This window comes from Nelumbo lutea, chromosome 1 (genome assembly GCF_056320005.1).
Source record: "Nelumbo lutea isolate HS-2025 chromosome 1, American lotus-T2T, whole genome shotgun sequence".
Lineage (NCBI taxonomy): Eukaryota > Viridiplantae > Streptophyta > Magnoliopsida > Proteales > Nelumbonaceae > Nelumbo > Nelumbo lutea.
The window spans coordinates 203,922,312-203,946,276 of NC_142684.1; the positions used below are offsets into that span (position 1 = coordinate 203,922,312).

General features: G+C 39.3%; 1 protein-coding gene across 6 annotated transcripts in view; it reads left to right on the top strand.

Moving 5' to 3' along the window:
• The first annotated feature begins 2,118 nt into the window (after positions 1-2,118).
• Positions 2,119-23,965, top strand: part of LOC148880491 (ceramide kinase-like) — a 47,982-nt gene continuing 26,135 nt past the window's right edge. For 2 of the 6 annotated variants that reach the window (XM_088962395.1, XM_088962396.1), the window contains exons 1-5: positions 2,121-2,876; positions 6,102-6,263; positions 6,362-6,529; positions 6,641-6,733; positions 6,961-6,996. In XM_088962395.1, coding sequence (XP_088818521.1) covers positions 2,706-2,876; positions 6,102-6,263; positions 6,362-6,529; positions 6,641-6,733; positions 6,961-6,996 — 630 coding nt within the window. In that variant the 5' untranslated portion in view covers positions 2,121-2,705. Of the gene's footprint in view, positions 2,877-6,098; positions 6,264-6,361; positions 6,530-6,640; positions 6,734-6,960; positions 6,997-23,965 lie in introns of all 6 variants that reach the window. The other 4 variants (XM_088962397.1, XM_088962398.1, XM_088962399.1 and 1 more) reach the window with 3 other exon arrangements.

Sequence of the window (23,965 nt, forward strand, 5' to 3'; positions counted from 1 at the left end):
CATTGTATTGAAAGGTTGTAGTTTTCCCATCTAGAGTCAGACATGAAATTAGATGTCCAACAGGCTAATAACATTCACGTTCATCCCAAGTTTTTAAAAGGCTATAGGTGTAGTTGAGGCTTATGGCCCAAAAAGGAAGTTTATAGAAAATATTAACTAGAGGTAATAAATGATGAAAATAACATATAATATGTTAAATTAAAATGATTGAAATTTCACATATCTATAAGCAATAGGTTTTGACATTTAATCACTAGATAAAATAAAAACTAATCAACTAACAAATTATTACATTTCAACTAAAATACTAGCTAATCAACTAAAGTAATAATAACAACAATAATAATTGTTGTTATTGTTGTTATTAAAAGGAAAAAAGATCCATTGTAACAAACTTGAGATATTACATTTAGAATAATAAGAAAAATCTAACTTGATTTATCCAAAAAAAATTAAGAACTTGATTAGTCCTTTTTGCATTGAATTCTCTTAAAACACTAAGAAAAATTAATAGAATTTGATTTGTCTTATTGGTTTTTCTTTTTTACTTTTTTATTTAACCTATAATTATTAAAGTGTTTTTTCTATATGCTTTAAATTATATATATACACGCATATATTTGCATTAAATCACTAAGTAATTATTAAAACTTGAGGCGTGAGCCTCAAGACTTACACCTCATTATGACAAAGGGCTTAAGCCTCACACTAAAGATGTATGGCTTAAGCTTTGACGCAAAATTTGTACACCTTGCCTCTTGGCTTATTTTAAAACAAAGGTTCACCCTTGGTTGATTGGGTGGAATTGATTCTCGTCTACATCCAACCATTCATAGTCTTGACTCTCCGGGCAGCCATTATAGTTGATTCAAGAGCTCAATTACAGCATATTATATTAAATTCTTTATTTTTTATTAATTGATGTTTTGCAAAATATATTTATCATTAAAGACTTTAACAAAATTAATGATGTTACTGCAACGTGTTTTTTTAACCATCGGTTCATTTTTATTTCATGCCATGTTACATCAATTTTCATAGACTACACTATAGATTTCCTCATGTTTCAATTGCCAAATGTCGAAGTTACTATTAATTAATTGTTAGCTCTTTTTGGTTTTTCAACTCTTGATATTGGGTTGGTGATTTGGGCTGTAATATCATTTGTAGAGAGAGAGAGATTACTCTGTCATGGGAACAGACATTATAACTAGGCGGTTTATTAATTTTATGGGGTGTGTGGTGTATAAGGTTCTTTTAAACAAATATTTTACTTTTGTATCCCTTGCCCTTGCCTTGTTGTGAATGAGAGTCTCTCAACAAAGGCAAATGCTAGCACGTGGATTACTGTTCTTTCTAGAATGGATTCCCATTATGTATTACTATTTGTTTCATGATTTTGAAAATCGGGTCAGAAATAGAACCGCTTTGACTACTGTTTCTCAAATCAAATAATTTGACCATTCCGCCAAAGCCTGGTTGGACGGTTTTGGGGTTCAGAACCCGGATACAAACTCATGACAGGTTTCCGATCAATTGGTCCAACAATCCGATCCGATTCTGAAAACAACGATTAACTTCACATACTAGTAGGACTTTAAAAAGGCTTTGCCTTTTTAACAACATTTGAACTCAATTACTCAAATTGCTCACCTACTCAATTAATGAGAGGAGCTCCGCGGTAAGGTTAATGGACCTTATGTTCACCTACTCTATCCCTATAATTGTTTATAAAATACAAAAAAAGTGCGCTATTTCAGTCATATATCATCAAAACAAAAACATGGCGTTGTGGCCCGTAGCAAAGTAAGAGTCCATTTGATCTGCATTTGGAATTGAAATTGAATGCCATTCGAATCAGAATTAGAATGGCCTATTCCACCTATCTATTTGGTTCAGAAGAGAATCTAAAGTGAGGAAAAAACTTTGGCCGTTAGGGGCCAATAACCCTATACCGTTGAGAATAATCTATTGGAATTTAGAGTCGGATTTGAAATAATTTATTTCCTCCACCAGTTTGAATATATTGAAGTGGGAAGATTAAAATATATGGCATTTTGGAACGTATCATTTTCAAAAAATACGATATAATAAGCACACATCCAAGGCCAAGGGAGAGTGAAGGATTGACCATTCACTCGAATGAAGAATTCCATTCCATCAGACTCAGATTCCGATTCCACCAACCAAATAAATGGATCCCCGTAGGTTGGAATGGTCCTCCGTCCCTCTCGGGACTCGGGCCACCGGAGCCGAGAGGGGCATGTCATGAGCCATGCCCAACAGCGTAGGATTTCCAGCAACGGTATCAACAGATGTAGTCATGCAGATTATCCAACGGTCAAATGAGCGGCGGTATATTCAGTTACAGGCTTACAGCTTTGCACCAGCTGCCCACCGAAAGAAAAACTAAACGTCGTATGACCGGAATATCATGGCGTCCATAACATCAGACGAACGTCAAACCTGGGAAGAGGGAGACTCAGACATTTTCAATTTTAAAAAAGGTTGACTGGGTGCAACCAACCATTGATTTTTCTTTTGAAATTTACGTGATGGGTACTTGCTTGTCTAATTCTTCAAATAAAACCTACTGCGCGTGGCGTGACTTCTTTCTCTAGCTCTTGTTTTTCCTCAACCCTCTACGGGGATAGGGTGAGATCTGTCTGGAAATTCAGGAGTTAAACCTTGTTGGTTTATCATCCATGGAGAGAATTGGAGATGGATCTTCCGCAGATATATCTCACCCTAGTACTACAGAGTTTGGTGAAGTCCCAAGCGTAAGTTCGAATTTATTCTTGGATCATGTTGGCGAGGTCGTTCTTAATCTCAATTCAGACGGGTTGTCGTGGAAACCGGTGGGAACCACACATAATGTGAGTTTACTACCTTTTCCTTTTATTCGGTTTTTCCTTCTCCCTCCACCTTCCGCTCATTTTCTTTCTTTCTTTCTTTCTTTTTTTTTTTGATAGCATGATCACGAAATATCTGTATCTTTGCCCTTTCACTGTTCTTCTTGTTTGAGATGGTTTATAGCCGGAGTTTGGGTTGCGTGCAGATACATTCTCAACGAAATTTATCTATTTGAGGGTCGTGGTGGTAATTATTGAAATTAATGCAGTCCATTGTAGATATAAGCTTAGAAATCTTTTTTTTTTTCTCTTTCTATTCAAATGGTTAATCACGCATTGTGCGCAATGTATTTTCGTTTATTTACATGTTGGAAGATGATGATGCGTACTGATCAATTTATACCAAATGACCACATGAGCTCATAGATTTCAATAGGAATAACAGACGTAAAGGAATTCAAAGGAAAATTGCACTGCTTCTAATTTACAGACCGTTCAATGCCTATTAAGGAGACACCTTGTGATTTGAATTTCCAAATTTTAGCATCAAAGATATGCTCCCTGATTCTCCTCTGAAAGCATAAGCCTACGCATGGGAACAACAATCTAGGTAATGTTGGACGCTTCAAGAATGACAATCAGAGGGTCTAGGTCGGGGGGGGGGGGGGTAACTTATTTTCTCATGGGTTATTAAATGAAGACTATGCCGAGCAACCGTGTAGAAGGAATCAATAGCTTTTGTTAAGATTAAAAATAATAAGCAGCTTCGTATAATTAGTGCATTTGAAGTTGGAAAGAAGTTCTGGGAGACAAAAACAGACAAGACTGTATGGCGATAAAGGTTTATGAATGTTTGGAGAATGTTGGTGTGTAAATGTTGACCCAAAATAGTTTCTATAAGGATTTGTGAGCCGTGTTATTGAGTTGATGCTGCCTAAGTGCCTATTACGGTTTGACATCTTCGTGATGGTATTGTCATGATTGCCAGGATAGAGAAAACGAGTCAAGTCCAAGGAAAAATACTCTCATGTCTATATATGAAAATGGGGAATTTCACAGATTGTCATAGAATCAAGCTTATGAGATATCTTATCAAAATTTTGAGAAAGAGAATTTGACATACAAATTGGATATGAATCAAGGATATTGTAAACATGTTGGATTTGTCACAAGACAATTGATCATTGAAACAAACTTTTGATTTAAGGAGTTGATGATGACCTTCAAAGAGAATGCAATGTTTCATGAGGCAAGGTGCAAAGGAACAAGATCTTCATGAAGAAGGTTCAAGCAAAGATGCTAACTTGATTAAGGGCATTTTGGTGAAGCAATAATTTGTATGTGCATAGGGAAGGGTAGAGGTGTAAAACAGGCCGTGCTGGGCCGGCATGGCATGGCCTGCAGGCCGAGCTGGTCCATGGGCTGAGCCGTGGACAGGGCCAAAGTTATTTGTTTAAAAAATTGAAAAAAAAACTTAAAATTTTAATTTTATATGAATTTTGATGTATACAATAATTAAATAAAATTAAAAAAATGTTTATTTTATTAATATATTATATACTAGGTTATTGTATAATTATAAGTTATATAATATATTATATATAAAAATATAAATATAAAAATATTATATATATTATACATAAATATATATAAAATATATATGCGTCATGTCATGCCGTGCCACGGGCCAGGCTGTGGGCCACAGGTAGCCCGTGACCTGAAACCCCAAGCCTGGCATGGTCCATCGGCCCATACAAATTGTGCTGGGATGTAGCATGGCCCGTGGACCATTGGGCTGGGCCAGCTCAAAATCATGCCGGGCTGTGGGCGGCACGACCCGATTTACATCGCTAGAAGGGACTCAGTGGTCTCAATTGCAGTAGGAAATTAGCTTTAAAATTAAGCATGAGCTTCCACAGTATATGTTGTCTACTGATGGTAGAAACTACCAAATAAAAGCAACATTAATCTATGAAGTTATGCTTAGAACCAAAGGGATTCAGTGAAAACCAAAGTAAGAGTGGGCATATTTAGAGTGCAGTTTTAGTAAAAAATTGATAAAGATAAGGAAACATTAAAGTGGGATGAGAAGAGAAATCCTAACGCAATAATTTCTAATAGATGGATTCAATTACACACAAGGAGGGTGTGATTGAAAAGGATGTTAGTAATAAAACTTGAGAGGGATGAATGAAAGGAGATCTGGCAATGAAATAGTCTGCCAGAAGTATTATTGTTTATGACAGCACCACTTAGTTATGTTTATGAGTTAAAATGTTGGACGATCAAGAAAGATACTGGTGTACTTGTACGAAGGTAACAAGAGAAGTTGGATGGGCCAGTTTTGTGCAGTGCATCAAAGACCTCAGACCTGCCCTAGCAGGAAGGAGAAATTTGTTTCAAGGTTTCAAAAGGACAGGGAGGCTAGAAAGGGTATGTTTGAGACTTGAGTTGCTTATTGTTATTTATGGGGTTTATGAGAATAAAACTATCTTGGATCTGGAATAGAGTTTCATTTGGATACGTTCCTCCCAATGGAAAGCTGAATTTAAGTTAGCCAAGTGCTGTTCTTATATGGATGCTGTTTCAAATGTGTATTGTTCCTTGTTATTTAGTCACCTTAATAGCATGGTCTTTCATTAAGTCATTAACAAAACTTTCTTGGTTGTTTTGTGATTGAAAATAAAAGTACTGAGTTCAAGTTAAGTTTGACAAACTCAGGAAATATGTAGTTTCCTATGCAACTTTTTTTTTTTTTTTTCTTTGGAGGAAGTTGTTGATTCTCTCTATTTGTTTGTGCTAATTCTACTTTTTCAGGATTTAAAGGCTTTCCTATACTGGACAAACATAACATACTTTTATGTGGTTGGAAAAATATAGTTTGAAATATGTAAATCAATTGGATTGGTACATGAAGCTTTTGATTCTTATACCTAAAAGGAATTACCAGAAATTAATGATAAAAAAACATCTTAACTGTTCTGCAGTAATATTTCTATGTAATTAATTATATTAGTGGTGGTAAGTTGCCTTTCAATCAATACAAAGATCATCATACAATGGGATAATGTGAGACAGGAAATATCTTAAATATTTTATGTGGATTGGTTCCTTCCGTATAGTTATCACCATTTCTTCCCTGTGTAATTTCTTGAATTCTGGTTTTAGATAACATATGTCTTCCTGTTACTGTTGAGGCATCATAAGAAAATTTAGCTTCCATTCTCTAATCATTTTTCATGTTAGTAGGATATGGCTGAATGTACTTGCCTGGGGATAAAGCTTACCTCAAAAGTTGAAACTAAAATCAAATTTAGTAATATTTATGCTGTTGAACACATCAATGGGGGTCTCGTTCACAAAGCAGTTCTTCCAAATTCTGGAGGTTGTCTTTTGGGTCGTGGCTCTAAGGTTGTAATCGATTTCTCTTTTGTTATGCTCTTTGTTCACTTCTTGATAATATTGTTGCTTACATTTGCAAGTAGATATGATTCTCTTTTTTGATGCAGATGTATCGGTTTGTAGTGCATGGGGTCCAAAGGTCAAAGACCAATTGTTCTCTTTGGGTTCTGGCTACATGCACTTTTGGCCACACAGATTTGCAAACATGCCAGGTGTGGATAAATCGAATAAATGATTCTATAAACAAGGAAGTAGGGAGACCCAAGAACCTTTTGGTATGCTTAAATCTTGATTCAACACATTTGGTTTCAGGCCCTTTGAATGATTGGTTAGGATTAATTAAACTATTATCTAATCTAATTCATAACTCCTTCCTAATTGACTAGATTTTTGTTAACCCTTTGAGTGGGAAAGGGAAAGGTCGTAGGACTTGGGAAACTGTGGCTCCTATATTTTCTCGTGCTAAAGTAAAAACAAAGGTAAGTTCTGGACATATCACACAAGGCCATGTTTGTTCATCTTTCTTTTGTTTTATGCATTTATTTTTCAAATGGGGCTCAGTCACCGGCAGAATATTCCAGCCACACTTATTCTGGAACTTTTGTCACTTTTACCCATAGAATGGTACAAATGCACAAGATGAGTTTATATTATGTTTGTGACCTAATTGGTTTCTTCTTTATAATAAAATACTATAATTGTCCAGATTCCAGAATATGGTCCTTTGTCTGCTTCTTTAAAGGTTAGGCCAATCAATTTTATCAACTTTCACATAATATAGATTACTCTTTTTTTTTTTTAAATGAAGAGCCTTCGTAATGGGTCACAATGCATATATTATTGTCAATCTGAACTTTCCAAAAGTTATTAGCTGCTAAGATGGTCTATGAACCAAAATCACATTGTTTAAATCTTCAAATGATGATGGCCATTATTAAGGCCATTCGTTTAGACAAGATGCTAATATCCAATGGATTTCTCATTTTTGGATAGTAAAGATCCTCATTTCCCCATCTACTTAGTATACAATTGACATTATTGAGGGTAACTTACAGATTGATTGTAACACATACATGCATCATCATCTAAGCCTTATCCCGTATGGTTCACCTACATGAATCCTGTTCTGTTCAATATTGTATCCATAGTTAAAGTATGGGCCCTTAATTTAGTTCAGCCCTCTACAGCAATAGAATATACAGCAAATCATTTTCTGGAAAGATTTGAGCATTTTAAAAGTTACATATTAGGAGGAGGAACCAATAGTTGCATCTAGATATGGAAGTTGGTAGTAGTTTTTAAATTTATGGTTTCTATTTGTTATGAATTATAACCAGCTGTTATTTTCTTTAGGGACCCTCTTATTTGTAACCAATGGTTGCATCTAGATATGGAAGTTGATAGAATTTGTGATTTCTATTTATTAGTAGTTTCCTTTTCTGTTTAGGGAACTATTAATTTAAGTCCACTACTAATATGTTGTGTTTCTATTTTCTGAGCCTCGTAGGAGCTTTAGGATTGTAATTAGGAATCAGCTGCAAATTTAGCAATTGCCAAACTTCTCTTTGAGTGGCATTGACGAGTGTCCGGTGACAGGGCGGATGTCCAACAATGATAAGAAATAGAACAGCAATGATGGGCGGCTGTAGAGGTCACGCTGGTGAGATGCAGAGGAGGGACCCATTACGGTGGGTCAAGCTGAACAACTTAGGAGAAAGCAACGTCAGAACCCTTCCCACTTAGGCACATACGAGGGCTGAGAACAGATTGGAAGGAGATCATCCTCCCAGTCACTGGGAGTTTCATAGGGCACAAGGGATAAGGGGAGTGGTGAAGGTAGGAGTAGGACCTTGGGCTCTTTCCTAGAGAAGGCAAAAGGTCTAGAATGGACAAAGGAAGGGGAGGTTGTGCTGAAAGTAGGAAGAAAGAACTTCTTCATAGAAGTTAGTGGGATAGGGGAAAGAAGAGGAGGGAGTTTTTGAAGGCTTGTCTAGTTGGAATGTTAGAAATTTTGAACTCGGCAGCCTGGTTGCAACAATGGGCAGTGAAGAAATCGAGGGTGGAGGTTTAGGAAACATACATAAGTTAGTTTCCTAGAATCATGGATATCCTAGAATCATGGGATATTAATTGGAGAATCCCACTGATATAGAAATTAGTTTTCTAGGAAAAGTTAGTTTCCTATTTTATCGCCCTGTAAGTTAGCTCTGTAATTCTATATAAAGCTGTGTATATGCTCCTTCCAAGACAATACAATCAATTCATTTTTCTCTCAAATTCTCTCATGGTATCAGAGCTGGTCACGACCTAATCTACACATAGTATCTCTTCAGTCATCTCTGCTGCTGCTGGTTCAAGAACTCTCTAACAGTATTTGGGAGGTTCTTGAGTGTCCTTGATTCTTCTTCGAGATCGGCTACAGATCTGAACTCTACATTTTTTTTTCTTCTTCTGGACTGCTGCGCCATTGGATTCATCCTTTTTCTTGGATCTCCTTGTAGAGACATCGGATCAAGTCTGAAATCTTAGATCTTGTGTTGCCCAGAGCAGATTTACTGAATCCCTTTGGTTTGGTTTGGATCAGTTTTGATTTTGAGAGGTTTCGATCCACTCTTCAGTTTGGCGGAGCATTACAGTTACCTTTTTTTTGGACATTGGCTGAAAGATTCTTTAGGTCTTCATCGCCAACCCTTACTAAATTTTTCAGACCTTCATTGTCTGTTTTTCTCTCTTTCTTGAAGCCTGCCCAATATGTCAGAAGCCACCATATCAAATACCACTGCACAATCGGAAGAAGTCTCCTTCCATCAAGCATCTGGCAACCTGCAAAACATTCAGGCAGCATATAGGTTGAATAGGAAAAATTATTTGAAGTGGTCTCAGTTTGTTCGAACATATTTAAAGGGAAAAGGAAAGCTTAGCCATCTCTTAGGGACGAGACCAAAGGAAGGAGATCCAAGATTTGATGCATGGGACGAAGCTGACTCAATGATCATGTCATGGTTATGGAATTCAATGAACCCTAAAATCAGCGACACGTGTATGTTTTTATCCACGACTAAAGAGATATGGGATGCCGTCCGACAAACATATTCAAAGGCACGTGATGTAGCACAAGTGTACGAAATTAAAGTCAAGACTGGAGCGACTAAACAAGGCAGCAAGACAGTTACCGAGTACGCAATTTTACTGCAGAACCTGCGGCAATCCTAAAGAGTTTTATCAAAAAAGATCGCGCTTATGACTTTCTTGCAGGACTCGAGCAGAATTTGATCAAGTTAGGGTCCATATTCTCGGCAAAGAAGAGGTACCATCTCTAAATGAGATTATTTCTCTGATTCGTGCTGAAGAAAGCTGTAGGGGGGTTATGCTTGAACCCTAAGTACTAGAAGGTTCAGCCATGGCTACAAGGATGGAACAACCAAAAATACTGGAAGGAATGAAGACAGATTTGTCCTCTGCACGGGACAAGGAGTCTCTTTGGTGTACCCATTGCAAGAAACCAAGGCACACCAAAGAGAAGTGTTGGAAGCTGAATGGTAAACCATCGAACAGGGAATGGGGCTACCGAAGAGGACAACAGAAGAGTCGAAATCAAGCTAACTTCACCACGAATCAGCCGAGCCAAGAAAAGCCTCCAGACAAGACCGAGTTCAATAAGGAGGAGATCGAAAAGTTAAGGGGGCTTCTGAGATCGTTGGAGAAACCTAGTGGTGCAGGCTATCTTGCAATCTCAAGTAAGTTTTCTATTCCTCACGGACTAAATGTCTCAGATGAACCTGTTAGGGATTTATGGGTTATTGACTCAGGAGCCACAGATCACATGACTCACTCCTCACTACATTTTAGCACTTATACCCCCTGCCCAAGCAATCGAAAAATAGCCATTGTAGACGGTTCCCTTACTACCGTAGCTGGCCTTGGGGATATCCATATTAATCCATCACTTACACTAAAAAATGTCCTTCATGTTCCCAAATTGTCCACTAACCTGGTATCCATCCAAAAACTCACCCATGACATAAACTGTAATGTGCTCTTCTATCCTTCTTACTGTATATTTCAGGACTAGGATTGGACTTGCTAAGGAGTAGAATGGACTCTACTATCTTTAAGAATCATGCAAATCAAATATTGTCCAGGATGAGTTATCTCTGTCATTCCTTTCATTATCCAACAAAGACACCATTTGGCTTCATCACTTTAGACTAGGACATCCATCTTTTGGAATTCTGAAAACTATGTTTCCCTCCTTGTTTAAAGGATTGAGTGTTGAATATTTTCATTGTGATGTGTGTGAATTTGCAAAACACAAGCGTGTGCCCTTTCCAATCAATAACAAGAGAAGTTCAATCCCATTCTTTTTGATCCATAGTGATATATGGGGACCCTCCATAGTTCCAAATGTGTCTGGCTCACAATGATTCGTCTCTTTTATTGATGATTGAACTAGGGTCTCTTGGATCTTTCTTCTTAAATCTAAATTAGATGTAGTAGTGTACTCCCAAATTTCCATAACATGATTCAAAATCAGTTTGGGGTCAGAATCAAAAGATTTAGATCGGATAATGCACGGGATTATTTCAACCAAACTTTATCCTCATATTTTCAAAAAGAAGGGATTATCCATGAATCCTCCTGCATTAATACTCCACAACAAAATGGAGCAGCAGAAAGGAAGAATGGTCATCTACTAGCTACAACCCGAGCCTTACTTTTCCACCAGCATGTTCCAGGGGAAGCTGTGCTTACAGCCACATACATTATAAATCGATTACCTTCGAGGGTGTTGGGATTTAAAACACCAATGGAAACACTTTCTCAATTTTATCCCGATCTACGTACAACAAATAATCTTACCCCAAGAATCTTGGATGCACTGCTTTTGTCCATGCCCATATCCATAATAGAGGGAAGTTAGATCCAAGAGCCGTCAAGTGTATTTTTATGGGTTATTCGTCCACCCAAAAGGGTTATAAGTGTTACCACCCACCTACCAAAAAATTCTTTGTCCTTATTGATGTCACTTTTGAAGAAAAAACACCATATTTCACTCAACCTTATCTTCAAGGGGAGTCCTTGTCATTCATTGAAGATAAGGATAGAGATTTGTTCCCGCTTGGTCTACCTACAGTTTCTCAACACCCAAACTCAGCATTTATACCAGTTCAATCCGTATCTACACCTATCGAGCCACCTCAAACCAAACCAACTTCTTCACCCATTCATACCAGACCCATGACAGAGAATGATGAACTTTGTGACTCTATGAGATTGCAGGTATATTCAAGAAGAAGAGACCAGGATCCTAATCTTGTGAGGGTTCAAGATTGAACTCCTAATCCTGAGAATGAGGTAAATACAATTCCAGAAATTTCTTCTGAATTAGCATCTGACCAAGATCTTCCTATTGCCCTTAGGAAAGGCACAAGAGAATGCACTAAACATCCCTTATATCCCTTAGCAAAATTTGTGTCCTTTAAAAAATTCTCACCATCACATAGGAGTTTCCTAGTTAGTCTAAACACCATTCATGTTCCTAATACTTTATCTGAGGCATTATATGATGAGAAATGGAAAGATGCTATGAGAGAAGAGATGCAGGCTCTAGATAAGAATCAAACACGGGAAATTGTTGACCTACCACCAGGAAAGAAACCCATGGGCTGCAAGTGGGTTTTCACAGTAAAGTACAAGTCAGATGGCTCTCTAGAAAGATACAAGGCAAGACTCGTGGCAAAGGGATATACACAAACCTATGGTGTTGACTATCAGGAGACATTCGCTCCAGTGGCTAGGATGAATACGATAAGAATTTTGTTGTCACTAGCAGCTAACTTCGGTTGGTACTTGGAGCAATTTGATGTAAAGAATGCTTTTCTTTACGGTAATTTAGAGGAGGAGATATACATGGATATTTCTCCGGGCTCCAAAGGAAATCTAAAAGGAAATAAAGTTTGCAGGTTGAAGAAAGCACTATATGGTCTCAAGCAATCACCTAGGGCGTGGTTTGGAAGATTTACTAAAGCTATGCTTGCCATCGGATACAAACAAAGTCAGGGAGATCATACACTCTTTATAAAGCATTCAGATGCAGGGGGAGTCACGACTCTTCTGGTATATGTCGATGACATAATTGTGACAGGAAATGATGAAAAGGAGAAGGAAGCCTTGAGAAGATGCCTAGTCAGAGAATTCGAAATAAAAGAACTTGGTAGATTGAAGTATTTTCTAGGGATTGGAGTAGCTCATTCTAGAGAAGGCATCTTTATCTCACAATAGAAATATGTAATAGATCTTTTAAGAGAAAGTTAGCATGCAAACCATCCTCCACACCGATTGAGCCAAATCACAAATTGGGAGAAGCAAATGAAGATCCAGCCGTGAATAGGGAAATGTACCAAAGATTAGTAGGAAAACTTATATATCTTGCCCACACAAGGCCAGACATAGCATATGTCGTGAGTGTGGTTAGCCAGTTTATGCACAACCCGAAAGAGGTTCACCTACATGCGGTTTATAGGATACTACATTATCTAAAGGCTAATCCTGGCAAAGGAATCTTGTTTAAAAGAAATAATGGATTAGCCCTAGAGGCATACACCGATGCAGATTATGCAGGCTCTCCCGTGGATAGGCGGTCCACTACAGGTTACTGTACGTTCTTTGGAGGAAATCTTGTGACATGGAGGAGTAGGAAGCATAATGTGGTAGCTAGATCAAGTGCGGAGGCAGAATTCAGGGCAATGGCTCAGGGAGTATCTGAATTACTATGGCTCAAGATAATTTTGGAAGACCTAAAGATCAGATGGGATGGTCCAATGAGATTATTCTACGACAACAAGTCAGTTATTAACATTGCTCACAATCCCGTCCAACATGACAGGACAAAGCACATTGAGATAGATAGGCATTTCATAAAGGAAAAGCTGGATAGCGGATTAATTTGCACTCCATACGTCTCAACGTATGGTCAATTGGCAGGTGTGCTGACAAAAGGGCTTTGTAGTGTGGCATTCCAAGGACTTATCTCCAAGTTGGGAATGAAAGATGCATATTCACCAGCTTGAGGGGGAGTGTTGGAAAGTAGAAGATTGACTCTCTGATTGATTCTCCATGATTTTAGGTCCATCAGTTTAGGAAACATACATAAGTTAGTTTCCTAGAATCATGGGATATCCTAGAATCATGGGATATTAATTGGAGAATCCCACTGATATAGAAATTAGTTTTCTAGGAAAAGTTAGTTTCCTATTTTATCGTCCTGTAAGTTAGCTCTGTAATTCTATATAAAGCTGTGTATATGCTCCTTCCAAGACAATACAATCAATTCATTTTTCTCTCAAATTCTCTCAGACAACATAATGGATTAGGATCAAGGTTCGTTGGAATGGTTATCCTCCACCAATAGCCAATATCTTGGAAGGTGGTGAAATGTAAGAGAGGCGGTGTTAGCAGAGAGTCAGTTGATCAAAAAAAGGCTCTCTCAGGCAAAGATATTGCTGCCGAAGTGAACTCAAAACTGAAAGGCAAAGAAATTGAAGGGCTGATTGGAGAAGGAAACGAGGCTGGCGTAAGAGAAAATGAAGTTCTTGGGGAGATGATGAGAGAAATCGTAGAAGTCTCTGGGACACATGGTAGTAGCCAACTTGGTGGTGGTGAGAAGAGGACAAGTGGGGGAAGACTAAGGTGGCCTGATCGATTAATTTGGGAAGGCAGGTAAAAAGGTGTCAAAGGGCGGTCAACTGCTTTTGGAAAACCCATTTCTAATTTTGAACTTGGAGGAACTGTGTGATAAGGTTATAGAAAAATGCTGCGAAAAGTTGGAAGAGAGATGGGATGATCCTGGCCGTTGGAGAGGAAGAAGTAGAGCCAAGTGTTGGCATCAAAGAAGATGCTCAATATCTTTTATGAGCATGCCATTGGGGGAGTCGCTAGAGGCCAATCCTAAAAGTGTTGAGGTGGTCTCTCTTGAATGCTCAGATGCAGGAGAGACTATGACTTAATCCTCTTCAAGCCCAAGCCCGACCCTACAGGCACATGTTGAGTGGACCCAATTGACTAAGTCTAGACCCGGGTCAAACCAGGCAGTTCACTCGAGCAAAGAAATTGTTACCACTCAAAAGGGAAGGTAGAGCTCTTAACATTGCAGGTGAAACGGGGGAAAGGAATGGCGACCAATGTGCTATAGGGGAATGCCAGGGAGTTTGTGGGGGTTGAGAGATACTGGAAATATCCAAGATGTTCATCAACGATGACTGTGAGAAGGGGAAATCACATCTCAGAGAAGACTTATCCAACACAAGTGAGCACTTAGGTGAAGTAGGTTTTGAAGAGATGATTCAGCCACTAGCGGTAGTCCCAATAGAGGAGAACGTGGAGCTGAACATGTACAACTAGTTGATACAACTTCCCTCGATTACAGGAGATTTGGGAACTACTCAACTTGAAATTTCAAGCTGTGATCTTTCCAAACTTTTGAGCATCAGTGATTTCTTGGGGGTTTTGGTGAAGGGTTTGGAAGGGGTAACAAAGGATTACTTAATAGCAATTGAGAGAAAAGTATTGGAGGAGAGAGGAAGAAAAGGATGAAGGACGGAGAAAGAATTATTCAGGTTGGCATGGGGCTTGAATGAGAAGGCCGATAGTGCGAGTAGGGGTAAGAAGGTGTCCAAGGGGTGGTGAAAGGCGGAAAGAGGTTGTTTTGGGAGTCCATGTACATAGCAAAATTTTCTTTTTGGTGTATAGGTGGAGTTGCTAAAGATAGTGTCATGGAACATTAGGGGTCTGAACTTAGTTAGAAGAAGAGTGGTGGCCAATGCTTCTTTAAAGAAGTGGAATCTGGGAATTCTCTGTCTTTAGGAAATGAAGATGGAGAGGTTGAATTAGTTCATGGTTAGAAGTGTTTGGGGGCAATGCCGTTGTGACTGGGTGACCTTACTGGCTTGTGGGATGTTTGGGGGGATTTTGTTGGTGTGGGACATGGAAGTGGTGGCAGTGAAAGATAAGCTCATAGGGCAATTCTCGGTTTCTTTGTTATTGTAGTCAGTAGACAATGGTTGGGATTGGGTTTTATCAGTGGTATATGGTCCAAATAAAGAGGGGTTGAGGGGTTATTTTTGGGAAGAATTGGACGAGGTAAGAAGGAAGTGGAATAGTCCATGGGTAAACGGGGGAGACGTGAACACAATCAGATTCTCTCATGAAAAGAAGGGTCGTAGAGAGAACAGGAGGGGAATGAGGGGTTTTGCTGATTTTATGAGAAGGTGGAGATGATAGATCTGTCTTTGTTAGGAATTTTTCCCAAATTTATCCTTACAAGCCCTTCCTAGACCTTTATTAGATCATTCCCCAATCATATTAGATTGTGGATGCAAAAGGGGAGACCAACCTCCATTCAGATTTGAGCATTTCTGGTTCGAAGAGCCGGGCTTCTTAGAGTTGGTGGCAGGGTGGTGGGATGAAATGGTCTTCGAAGGTACTGCCAACACATTCTGAGTAAAAAGCTAAAGGGCCTAAAGCAAAAAATAAAAAATTGGAGTAAAGGGTTTCTCAAGGAGGGAGAGAATAAAAAGAAAAAGCTTTTGGAGGTGATTTCTGAAGTTGATAGGGCAGAGGAGACTGGAAGCATTAGTAGAGAGGACAGACTTAAAAGAGAGTTGTTTAAAAGGGAATTTGACAAGCTAGCCTAGCGAGAGGAAATCAAATGGAGGTAGAGGTCAAGGTGTTTATGGTTAAAGGGAGGAGACAACAACACAATAAAAAAGATCAAGGTTCAGGGGGTGGAAATAGAAGAGGATAGGCAAATAAAGAAACATATTGCAAAGTTTTATGAAAATTTTTACAAGGAAGAATGGAAGTTCAGACCATTGTTAGATGCATTACAATTTGAATCTCTCTTCAGAGCAAGCCAGAGGCCTAGAGAAGCCATTTGTAGAAGAAGTGTGTGAAGTGTTAAAAGAATTAGAGGGAGAAAAGGCTCCAGGGCCTGACGGTTTCACTCTTCTCTTCTACAAAAGAAAATGTTGGGGAGCCATGAAACAGGATGTTATGAATACACTAAAGGAATTTCACAAGAGGTACCCTTGAAAGAAGCTTAAACCACACGTTTATCACTTTAATCCCAAAAAGGAAAGGAGCAGTAATATAGACCAACCAGTCTTATTAGTAGCATGTACAAGATCTTAGCTTCCAGAATGGCTAAAGTGATTTCACCTTTGATAGCTGAAACAAAAGGTGCCTTCATTGGGGGAAGATTGATTGTGGATGGAGTTCTCATTGCCAACGAAGCAATTGACTCAAGGAAAAGAAGTGGGTGTGTGGGGCTGTTATGTAAGGTGGACATGGAGAAAGCCTATAACCATGTAAATTGGAATTTTTTGGATTACATGTTAAGGATAAACTTTGGAGTGAAATGGAGAAATTGGATAAAAGTGTTCCTATCCTCTTCATCTTTTTCAGTGCTAGTAAATGGGAGCTCATTTGGGTGGCATAAGACACGGGGACTCTCTCTCCCCACTATTATTTATTTGTGTGACAGAAGCCCTATTTAGATTGGTAAAGAGCTCGGTTAGGAGGATTGGTGGAAGGTTTCAAGGTGGGAAACAGGGAGTTAAAATAGCCCTCCAATTTGCAGACAACACTTTTTTTTCTGTGATGCCTCTCGGGAGAAAATCTGGCACATAAGGCAGTCCTAAGGTGGTTTGAGGTGGTTACTGGTTTACACATCAATATCTCAAAGAGTGAAATAATGGCTGTTGGGGGGGTGTCAAACCTGGAGTTATGGGAAGAGGATTGGGCTGCAAAGTTGGAAAAATCCCTTCTAAATACCTGGGTATGCTGTTGTGTGAAAACTGCAAGTCCAAGGCTATTTCGGATCCCATCATGGAGAAAGTGGACAGAAAATCGGCTTTGTGGAAAACCAAATGTTTGTCCAAAGGGGGCAAAGTAACTCTAATCAGAAGTGTATTGTCTCTATTCCCGATTCCGGCCAGGTGGGCAGTTGTGTTAGAAAAGAAGATGAGGTTCTTTCTCTGGAGGTGTTAGAAGAAAGAGTCAAAATTCCACCTAGTCAACTGGGGAAGAATCTGCAACTTCAAGAAAAATGGGGATCTAGGGATCAGGCCAGTGAAAAATATCAGCACAGCCATGTGAGGAAAGTGGTTATGGAGATTCAATGAGCAACCGAATAGTCTGTGGAGAAGATTAATAGTGGCCAAATATGGGGCAAGTAGAAGAGAGTGGGATACTGAAAAAGAACTTCTTATTGATGCTCCCTATGGAAGGTGTTCAAAGAATGTTATTTATCTAAGTATAGTACCGCAGGGGTACTATTGTACTTTCCTCTTATTTTTTTTATGTTCTGTCGCCCTAGTATATATATCAAAAGCTGGCGCCACCAGCAGTACTTTTGGCTCTCAGTTCTCTTTTCTCTCTTCTCTCTCTCTCTTCTCTCTTCCTCCCTTCTTCTCTCCTGCGTAACATGGTATCAGAGCGGGACTATCAGATCTGAAAGGAGAAGTCGAGTGAACAGTTTTCTTCGCACCAGATTTCCAGATCTGCCGCCCTCATCTACTGTTCAGCTGATTGAAGACCAAGGTTTTCTCACGCACTGAAGTAACTTCTCTCCTCCTTTTTTTCTGGTCATGTGCCAGGGCAGAACCTGTACTAGGTATGCTGGTTGGATGTGAGGTGATCAGCACCTCTTTCTTTCCTTTTTTGTGGGGTCGACTGATCCCCTGTATAAACTGTAGGTTGTGAAGACCTTTGTGTGCTGCAATAGCAGTTTTTTATGGACTGAAGGTCAGAGAGTGACCTGTACGTGCTGTAACAGCCTTCCTGTTGATGCGTAGGTCAAGAGATGACCTGTATGCACTGTGACAGCACCTGTGTTGATTCTGTAGGTCAAGGGATGACCTGTTAGTGCTGTAAGAGCACCTGTGTTTTACAAAAAAGAGTTGTGTTTCCGAAGAAAAAAGGAGTTACCTTTCTCCCTTGGTGTTAGACCGTTTTTTAAGGTTTTGTACCCACTTTAAGAGTGTTTTTGAATCTGTAATCATGAGTAGTGAAGATTCTGCTACACCCATTGTTTCCTCAATGCAAAATGGAATGAGTGGGTGTGTGGACCTATCCTTTCCCATGGCTGTTATTCCTCTCGATGGCTTAAATTATTTAGAGTGGTCAAGAGGGATCAAGTTGTACATCACTGCAAGGGGAGAGATAGGTTATATAAATGGGAGAATCAAAGAGCCCAATTCTGGGAGTGCTGAATATGACAGATGGAACCAGGAAAACAACATGGTCATGTCCTAGATTTTAGTGTCTATGCAACCTTAAATAAGAAGAAATTTTATGTGGGCTGAAACGGAAAATGAGATATGGGGAACAAGCAAAATCAACCTATTCTGAACTGCATCACTATGCGAAAATCTACCAGTTATAGGCAGAATCATCCACTTGTAAATAGGGGGATAGGTGTCTGTCTGTGTACTACTCAGACATGACCTCTGTCTGGAAGGAGTTAGTCCATTATCAGAGTGTGGATTGGAAGTGTGATGCAAAATTGTACAAAAAACTTGTTTCCCAACAGAGAGTGTTTGCCTTCCTACATGGCTTGAACCTTGCATATGACTCAATCAGAGTCCAGATCCTAGGTAGCAAGAATCTTCCATCCGTCCAGGAAGTTTATGCTCTTGTACAATTAGAAGAAAGCAGAAGAAATTTGATGAACAATTCTGGAGGGGATGCAGTTGTGTTGGTAGCAAAAGGGAGTGTTACTACCAATGGGGAAGGGAGATTTTCAGAAAAAGGTGGATGACAAGGACAAACTGTGGTGTACTCATTGCTAGAAACCCCGACACACCCGAGACACATGCTAGGATCTTCATGGGAAGTCGAAATGGGCTCAAGATATGAGTAAGCAACAAGGTTCAAATATGAATAAAAAGTTAGGACAACAAGGTACAAGAAAACACACTATGGAAAATATGGCTACTCAGGAGAATCAGCCCCCCATTACTACTATGACTCAGCCACATGCCTTTGGATCTGACTCAAGGGAGGATATTATTAATTCCTTTCGTGACCATTCAGAGCTCTATGGTAGAGCAATTTGTCAGATGGATGCTCCTTCCTCAACTTCATTTGCGTCTACATCAAGTAACTCTGCCACAACTTTCCATGTAGCATCTCATTCCCCTGACTCTCCTTGGATCATTGATTCTGGAGCGTCTAAACACATGACTGGTAAGTCCTCTTACTTTCAAACCTATCGGCTCCTTTCTGGAAGAGACAAGGTGAGACTAGTTGATGGATCATACTCTACCATAGCTGGTTAAGGAACCATTTCTCTTCCTTTTGGCCTTACCCTTCTAATGTTTTACATGTCCCAAAATTTCCCATTAATTTGTTCTCTGTTAGTAGTATTACTAATTCCTTAAACTGCTCAGTGACCTTTTTCCCTTCTCATTGTGTGATCCAGGATCTGGCCTCGGGGAAGATGATTGGTAGAGGATGTATGGTGGATGGGCTTTACATGCTGGAGAATAAGGCTGGTCTTCAAGTCACAGAATCTAAGAGTCAATCTTGTAAGAGTCAAGTTTACTTATGGCACAGTCGTCTTGGTCATTTATCTTTTGAGTCTTTAAAAATTGTGCTTCTAGAGTTGAAAGTCAGTATCAGTGTCAGAATTTACTTGTAAAACTTATCAGTTGAGTAAGCAGTGTAGAACTCATTTATCTTCAAAGAATAATAAATCTGAATTTCCTTTCCACATTGTTCATTCTAATGTTTGGGGCCTTATTACTTTACCATCTGAGAGTGGCTACAAGTATTTTCTTACCCTTATCGATGATTACTCCAGATATACATGGGTATATCCCATGCGAACCAGGGATGAAGTACCTAAATTTATCCAAGATTTTCAGCGGATGATCTTCACCCAATTTCCAACTGAAATCCAAAATTTTCAATCGGGCAATGCCAAATAACATTTTCATAGTGATCTTATGGAATTTTTTGCTTCTCGTGGCTCACTTCACCGTAGCTCTTGTGCCCGAACACCACAACAAAATGGCATTGTTGAAAGAAAGAACCGACACCTTCTTGAAGCTGCCCGGGGGTTACTATTTATATGAATGTCTCGAAATGTTTTTGGCTCGAGGCTGTCCTTTGTGCTACCTATCTCAACAACCGCATGCCCTCTCGTTGGTTAGAGTGCAAAGCTCCACATCATTTTCTTTTTCCTAAGGCCCATGCCATTCCTTGCATCTTCTTGGGGTACTCCTTTACTCATAAAGGATGTCGATGCTTTGATCTTGTTTCTCGGAAATTTTATGTCTCTATGGATGCCTCCTTTTTTGAGAGTGAGCCTTTCTTCCCTGTTTCTCCTCAGGGGGAGTGTAGAAATGAGGAGAAACTAGTTCAGCTCCCTCATCTTCTTGATTCTCCTCCCTTTCGTGTCTTCTTTCGTCGTCACAAAGGCCAACCGTGTTCAAGAGCTATGGGGCACCTAGAAATTGTACCACTAATGCCATCAGACTCTCCGGTGGCGGATCATACCCATTCAGGTACGTTGGTTCCTATTGATGTTCCTGACCCTATTGCCATTGATACTTCTGTTGCTAATGACCTTGACCTTCCTATTGCTCATTGGAAAGGTGTTAGATCTTGCACCACTAAACACCCCATTTCTAGGGGTGATCATTTCAGCTCAGCCCGACCTGGCCCGTGCAAGCCCAGTCCAGAAATTTTGGGCTTGGGCCTGGGTTTTGTGTTGCTCGCATATATTTAAACTTACACATTTATTGTATAATGTATACATGTTATTTTACATTATATTATATATTTTATATATAAATATTATAATACGACATGTATAATTTATATTATATGTAATATTTTGTATTATATAATGTATAAAATAAGTTTATATGCATGTTATGTCATTTAATATATAGAGATATGTAATGTTTTATATATGAGTGACATTGGCCCGGGCCTGTATAGACCTGGGCTAGGTCTTATGTTTTAGGCCCGGAACCCCGGGTCGGGCCAGGCCTGAGCCTAAGCTATAGCCCTTATCATAAGTGCAAAGTCTAGCCTGGGCCCGACCCATGATCACCCCTACCTACCCATTTCCCACTTTGTTTCCTATGAAAACATTTCACCCTCCTTTCGGGCCTTTCTCTCTTCCATTGACAATGTTCCTATCCCTAAGAATGTGGCAGAAGCTCTTTCGGTACCTGAATGGACAGATGCTATGAAGGAATAAATTAATGCGTTACCTAAAAATCCAGTTGGATGTAAATGGGTTTTCATGGTTAAACACAGGGCTGATTGCACCGTGGAACGGTATAAAGCTCGTTTAGCGGCAAAGGGGTTTATACAAGTGTATGGAGTAGATTATGCAGAAACATTTGCACTTGTTGCTAAGATGAACTCCATTAGAGTCATTTTCTCCCTTGCTACTAATCTTGACTGGGATCTTCATCAACTTGACATCAAGAATGCCTTTCTGAATGGTGACCTTGAAGAAGAAGTATACATGGTACAACCCCCTGGTTTTGGGGTTCGAGGTAATGAACAGAAAGTGTGCAGGTTAAAGAAATCATTATATGGGCTGAAACAATCACCAAGAGCCTAGTTCAACAGGTTTCATGTAGCAGTACAACAAAGAGGATACAAGCAGTGTCAATTTGATAACACATTGTTTGTGAAAAGAGGGGAAGGGAAAATTGCAGCACTGATAGTATATGTTGATGATATAGTTATCACTGGTGATTGGAAGGATGAAATTCAGAAGTTGAAGAATTTTCTTGCTACCCAATTTGAAGTGAAGGACCTAGGTCCTCTAAGGTACTTCCTTGGGATTGAAGTGGCCCGCTCGCAAAGGGGTATCTTCATTTGCCAAAGAAAGTATGTCCTAGATCTACTTTAGGATACAGGAAAATTGGAAGTGAAGCTAGTTGATTCCCCTATTGATACTAACCACAAACTAGGTGACTGTCAAGGTGAACCCATCAAGGATGTAAAACTGTTCTAGAGACTTGTAGGAAGACTTTTATATCTTTTTATGACTCGACTAGACATAACTTATGTAGTGGGAGTTCTTAGCCAGTTCATGCACGCCCATGCCCTTAAGACTACCCATCTTGAAGCAACAGAAAGAGTTCTCAGATATCTTAAGAAGTTCCCAGGTGCAAGCTTGTTGTTTCAAAAACATGGACATTTGAAAGTTGAAGTGTATACTGATGCAAATTGGGCAGGATCCCTGAATGACAGAAAGTTAACTAGTGACTATACCTTTATAGTAGGTAATCTAGTTAGTTACCTGGAGAAGCGAAAAGCAGAATGTGGTAGCTAGATCTAGTGTTGAAGCTGAATATCAGGCAATGTCTCATGGAGTGACTGAAATTATGTGGCTAAAAAGTTTGTTGAGTGAGTTGGGTTTTCCAGTTGATGGACCTATGACCCTATTCTGTGATAACAAAGTGGCCATAAACATTGCTGCTAATCTGGTGTTGCATGATAGAACTAAACACATCGAAGTCAATCTTGGCAATAAATCCGATTGAAATATGAGGAAGTAGAGAAGAGAAGGGAAGAAGAGAGAAGAGACGAAGAAAGAAAGGAAGAAGAGAAGGTTTGGAGCAATAGAACAGTGCTGGCGACGCCAACTTCTATTATATTATATAGGGTGGCAGAAATAAGAATGGAAAAGACTCTTGTGCCCCTGCTGTAAGTGAGTACAATAACATAAAATAAAAAAGGCTTTAATTAGCCAAACAGACCCTAACACAAGTAACTAAATTATTTCAACACTCCCCCTCAAGTTGGAGCATAGATGTCAATCATGCCCAACTTGTCACACAAATCATGTGCCGCACATGATGAAGACTGATGTGGACGCGTATTGGGAGCAGCAGCAGCAATGATCCGGTGTTCTCATCCTATCCAATTTGGCAGCAACAATCTTATCCATTCAGCAGATTAGATTAGACTATCTTATTATTCTTATCTTATTAAGTTAGTAGATTATCTTATCTTATCTTATCTTATTAGATTAGGATTAAGAGAGATAATCTTATCTTATTAGGATTAAGAGAAACTTATCTTATCTTATCAGTCTTATCTTATCAAGATAGAGTTGGAGGTCTCCCTATTCAGCAAGGAATCTCCCTAAGAGCAGGACTCTTGTAATCTCCTATTTAAGGAGCCACTATTATTGAATAAAGGCATCCAAAATTTCAGTCGAAGAGAAGAGTAAAGGAGAGTTAGGGTGATCTCTTGGACAAATCACCCCTTAGGTCGCCACGATAGGGTCAACACGCAAAGGGAGGGGCAAGGGGAAACTAGAGGTTCTCCCCGTGGACCGACCCGTGACGAGACCCTATGCCCGGGCCCATAACAAAGACCTTTGGTGAAGATATTTGCAAGTTGTTCTTCTAAGTTGACATATGGAGTACACACTTCTCCATTTACAAGTTTCTCTCTAATAAAATGCTTGTCCACTTCAATGTGTTTTGTCCCATCATGCAGGACTAGATTAGCAGCAATATTGATGGCAACTTTATTGTCACAGTAGAGTGACATAGGGTTGCTCACTGCAAAACCCAATTCACCTAACAAATTTCTTATCCACATGATTTCAGCAACCCCATGAGACACCGCTCTATATTCTGCTTCAGCACTAGATCTAGCCACCACACTTT